Source organism: Canis lupus, chromosome 19 (genome assembly GCF_003254725.2).
Source record: "Canis lupus dingo isolate Sandy chromosome 19, ASM325472v2, whole genome shotgun sequence".
NCBI classification, from domain to species: domain Eukaryota; kingdom Metazoa; phylum Chordata; class Mammalia; order Carnivora; family Canidae; genus Canis; species Canis lupus.
In genome coordinates, this window is record NC_064261.1 from 8,690,834 (window position 1) to 8,695,762 (window position 4,929).

General features: G+C 36.0%; 1 protein-coding gene across 1 annotated transcript; it reads right to left on the bottom strand.

Annotated features, from left to right (window-relative positions):
• Positions 1 to 4,371: 4,371 nt before the first annotated feature.
• Positions 4,372 to 4,706, bottom strand: LOC112642701 (non-histone chromosomal protein HMG-17-like). The gene has a single exon (XM_035702291.2). It carries the CDS (start codon positions 4,704 to 4,706, stop codon positions 4,434 to 4,436), a length of 273 nt encoding a protein of 90 aa, XP_035558184.1. The 3' UTR covers positions 4,372 to 4,433.
• Between the last annotated feature and the right edge of the window lie 223 nt (positions 4,707 to 4,929).

A 4,929-nucleotide genomic window follows, 5' to 3' on the forward strand; every position in this document is an offset into this window, starting at 1 on the left:
GAGAAAAAAAAAAGTTCAAAAATTATTTTTTCCTTAGATCTTAATTATGGGTGCCTCTAAGGCTAAAAAAAAAAAAAAAAAACACTCAGGAGACAAGCATCATTGCTCTAGAGACCAAAGGAGGTGCAGAAGGATATGCCCAGAGACCCTAATTCTTCCTTATTTCTTGAGTTCACAAGAGCCATGCTTCTCCTCAAGCTCCTCCCTTCCCTGTTACAGTTCATTCGTATGTCAAGATCCATAAAATGGAGACTGTCCCAGTGGCTCAAACCATATCACAAATCAAAGCCTAAGGCGGCCTGCACTGACGGGAAAAGCCTCACTGTGGGAGAAACCTAACACCAACCACAATCCTCCAACTTAGCTTTAGCTAGCTTATATTAGAAAATAGGACCTGCTGGCCTCATCAGGAAATCTTCAACGTCTTAGCCAATCACGTCCTGTTTATGCATCGCCTCTTCTCACATTCTATAAATCTTGCTCTTGCCCCAAATCTCTCAGGCAGGGTGCTCCACTGCTTGTGAGGCACTGTATCCTCTGAACTCATGGATTGATGTCTCTTGAATAAAGGGCAACCAACGTGTTATAAATTGTTTTACTTTTGTCACTTAATACCCCAAATCTGTTTTTCAAGAGCTACTAGAGCTACTCAAGAAGTAGGAGGGATATACGAACAACTAATTATATAAAACCAGAATGAGCTCTATTTAGGAGAGATTTCTGAATTTTTGTCTAGGGTCAATGTTTAACTGCATTGGACAATTTGAGGATCAGAAAGACAGATTACATCTGGTCTGCACAGAAAAGCAGTGTTGTGAGTTAAGAATTTTGGAGGAATATTAAAAGTGACAAATCTATATTACAAAGAAATAGTCCTGAAATATATTATTAAGTGAAAAATTAGCAGAAAGTTTCAAGCAGTATGAAACCTTTTGCATAGAAAAACATCACCCTTCTTCCAACACACATGTGTAATGTAAACACTTAGCAAAAAAGCTGGAAGGAAGCAGTCCATCTGGGTAAGAGTACATATTCTTTGATAAAAAAAAGAGAGAAAGCCAAATGAGATTTAACATAGGTTGATATGTTTTAAGTTATTAGAAGGAAAACACAGCTAACTATATAATTTTAAGAAATAAATTTTTGGCTAAAAATAAGTAAGTAAATAAATAAATAAATAAATAAATAAATAAATAAATAAATAAATTTTTAAGAAACATAAAGGAAATCTCAATTAAAAATTTTCAGTCATTTCAGAGATTTGGAAGTGTATGATGACTATACTGGTATAGGAATAAATTAGCTACACAATTTACTTCAAATTTTGTTAAGAGCAAAGCAATCAAATATTTCCTGTTATGTGCATTTATTCTGAGAAATAAACACATGACTTTTGTTTATTTTGTTTTAACTCTGCCAATTCTAAGCGTAGAGAGGAAAATTTTAGGTGCCAATATCAGTACATTTAGCATAATGTGAAGTTTATAGATGTCCCCAAAGTTATTTTAATAATGGCAATATTGACTCATATTCATTGTCTCAATGTATTAAACATTGAATATGCATCAGCTTACTTAATCTTCACATACATCAAAAACTTACTACATAGTCATATACATCCCCATTTACAGATTAGGAAACCAAGACATAAAAAGTTTGAAATTGGGGATCCCTGGGTAGCTCAGTGGTTTGGCACCTGCCTTCAGCCCAGGGCATGATCCTGAAGACCCTGGATCGAGTCCCCCACATCAGGCTCCCTGCATGGAGCCTGCTCCTCCTCTGCCTGTGTCTCTGTCTCTCCCTCTCCCTCTCTCTGTGTATGTCTCTCATAAATAAAATCTTTAAAAAAAACCTTGAAATTAGCTCAACCAAGAGAGTACACATAGAAATAAGGTGTAGATTAAACTTGGGCATTCTATTTAGTAGTCTATATCATTGATTTCTAAGATAAAGACCTACCTTGAGTTTCAATGACTGGTTTACTGAAAAGTCTCTTTGACTCAGTTCATTTTCTTATGCCTCATTTTCTTATTGCCTGTGCCTTTTTTTACATTACACGCTTCCAGAAAGGGAAGGTTCTTCATAATGACCCAGCAGCTCTCTTTGCCACCTTATTTCTTATATACCTGCCTTGTATCTGTTCAACTGTGAAGAGATTTTGGAAAATCCCTGAGGCTTTACTATTCTGGATATGGAATTGTGTTTATAGTATAGTTAGCTAGCTAAACATATTATCTAAAATCTCTGAGCTTGTCTTCTTCGATTGTTAAAATACAATAAACCCCATCTAGTTCCCATGCAATAGTTTTATACAGAGTACTTACTCCTCTCTTATGCCCATGTTGTGATTTGTTTGCAGTTTCTATACAAAGTCTTGCTATTACAGACAAACCCCTTTTCAAAGGAGCTTTTTAACCTAATTTGAATGTATTAATAGCATTTAAACACAAATTTTACAGAATGTAATTACCCTGTCATCAAAGAGTATGCTGTCCCTTTCACTAACGTGCACATTTCCTTTTTAAACAATATAAACTGCACAAGTACAATGTATTAAGTAAATGAAAGGGCCAGGATATCACAGAAAATAGAGAAATCATTAACATATAGATTAGCCCCATCAAAGCGTGATATTTGATGGGATATTCAATGTGATTTATATATCATAAACTAAAAGAGCAGAAGCTTTACTTTTGGAAAGCATCTAATTCAGCAGTCAGTCTTACTTTCTGACATGAAAAATTTAATATGAATGCAATGTGCATGAATGCCAATTACTAGGATAAAAGAGAAGCTCACGGCAATTAAGAGATTATATAGTCCTTTGAAAGATGTAATTAAATGGTAGAAAGTTTCATTTCAGTAATTTCTAAACCAAAAATGTATGGATTTATTTTTATTTTTATCATTCCAATAAAATAAACCTATAAGATAATAGCCTCAGTAAATTTTATAGCTCAATAATTGTATTAGATAAAATATATTTTTACATCATTTATTTTATCAACGCAACTGATTAGTCATTGTAAATTTTGCCTTTTATTAACAGATATCATCATAACTTCTTTCATCCCTAACACCTTTTTAATGTTATTTTTTAAATTATTCTTTCTAAAGATTATTTATAGTGTCAGAGGATGAATAAACTACAAAATATATGTAAAAATAAAGAAAAAAATTAACAAATTTTACATACACATTTGATACTTAGCCAGCCTCCTAAGAGATTGCTTGAATAATTGATTTTGATTTAAAATTAAATTCCTTTGAAGCCACTGAATTCTTTTTCACTGGAGTTCTAAAATTTCACATATACACAGTCTCATTCATTGTCTCAAACTTCAACTTTTGTCAGATATAAGGTAAAAGAAATGAAATGACTTAGTCTCAAGTAACAGAGCCAGAATTGACAGCTCCATCCCACAGCTCCCACTCAGGTGGTCTTTCCATTTAAACCTGATGACTCAAAGGAGAGAAAGGAACTATGAAATACCCTCCAGAAAATAGGAATATGTTGGCTTTAAAGTATGTGGCTAAAAGGATACTTCTTAAACCTTGTTATGTTATATGGTAAAGAAGTCCTAATGAGATATTGATCAATTTCTCTGATTCTCTCTTTTTGTTTTTCTAGTCCAAACTGTATCCACCTTTATTAAAGATACTTTTCATAAACAATCATGGTATTTCAGGCAGGACATGGGCGGACGATCGTTAACAGGATACAACAACTTTCAAACTCCCTTCTTCAATGGACTACCAAAATCAGAAAACCACTATAAAACCCAATGAAGTCTTCATGTGATGCTCTGAGCAGGGAAAGTTTAGAGTGGGGGTTGGCAGTTCACATTTAGCATGTTGTTTAACAACTTTTCACAAGCCGACCTTGACTTTCAGGAAATGCAATGAAAATGGCAGAATTATCAATCTGAAGATCCACAAGCTTAAAAAAAGGAACTCTTTTGAGGGACATCATCTCAGTGGTGACACTGTAAAGTCCAGATTGCCTGACACTGGGAACCATTTCTTGGGGTCAGGTTCCAACAGGTCTCTGGGTTTAAGGGAGTCAAGTCTATGTTGAAGGCAGAGAGGGAGAAGAGGACATTACAAAAAAAATGAATTTTAGTTTTTCCACACCACCAACGTGGCTCATGTGTGTCAACATCAAGGAATCCATCCTCCTGGGAGCCAAGCGGAAGTTTCTCAAAACTAGAAGGGAATGGTGTTTTTCCCCTTGTGATCATTCTAGCTTTGGAGATATTCTATTAGTGACACATGCCCTTCCCCCAAGACGACAATGAAGTGTTCTGTGTGCTAACAACATAGCTTTAAAAAAAAGTAAAACAAAATTCTGCATTTTTATGAAACTTGATAAAAAATAGTATTTCAAACTGTACAGTCATCAGAAGTACACAGTTAACAAAAATGCACACACTTCACTTGGCATCTCCAGCACCTTCAGCTTTCTGTGCCTGGTCTGTTTTGGCATCTCCATTTTCTGCAGGGTTATTTCCATCCTTGCCAGCATCAGCTTTCCCCTTTTTCCCTTTGGGTGCCTTCTTTCCCTTCTTTGTAGGGGTCTTTTTAGGCTTGGGCTCTGGCTTGGGAGGAGTAGGTTTAGGAGATAACCTTGCAGATCTTCCCTGTGGCTCATCCTTCACCTTGGATGTATCTCCTTTAGCCTCCCCTTCAGCCTTTCTCTTGGGCATGGGGCCACGGCGGGGGATGTAAGCACTGGCCACAGGGATGGGGGATGCACAGCTTTGGTTCTGGCCACATCCGGGGGTCATTCCCACCTCTTCTTCTTCACACTGCTCGATTTCTCTGATTCTCATAAGTAAGTATAGGAGGAGAGGAGTTTGAATTGAGGAGATTTTATTTAAAGAACTGTCCTCAGGATTTTGTACCATCAAACTCCCAAAATCCTTTTCC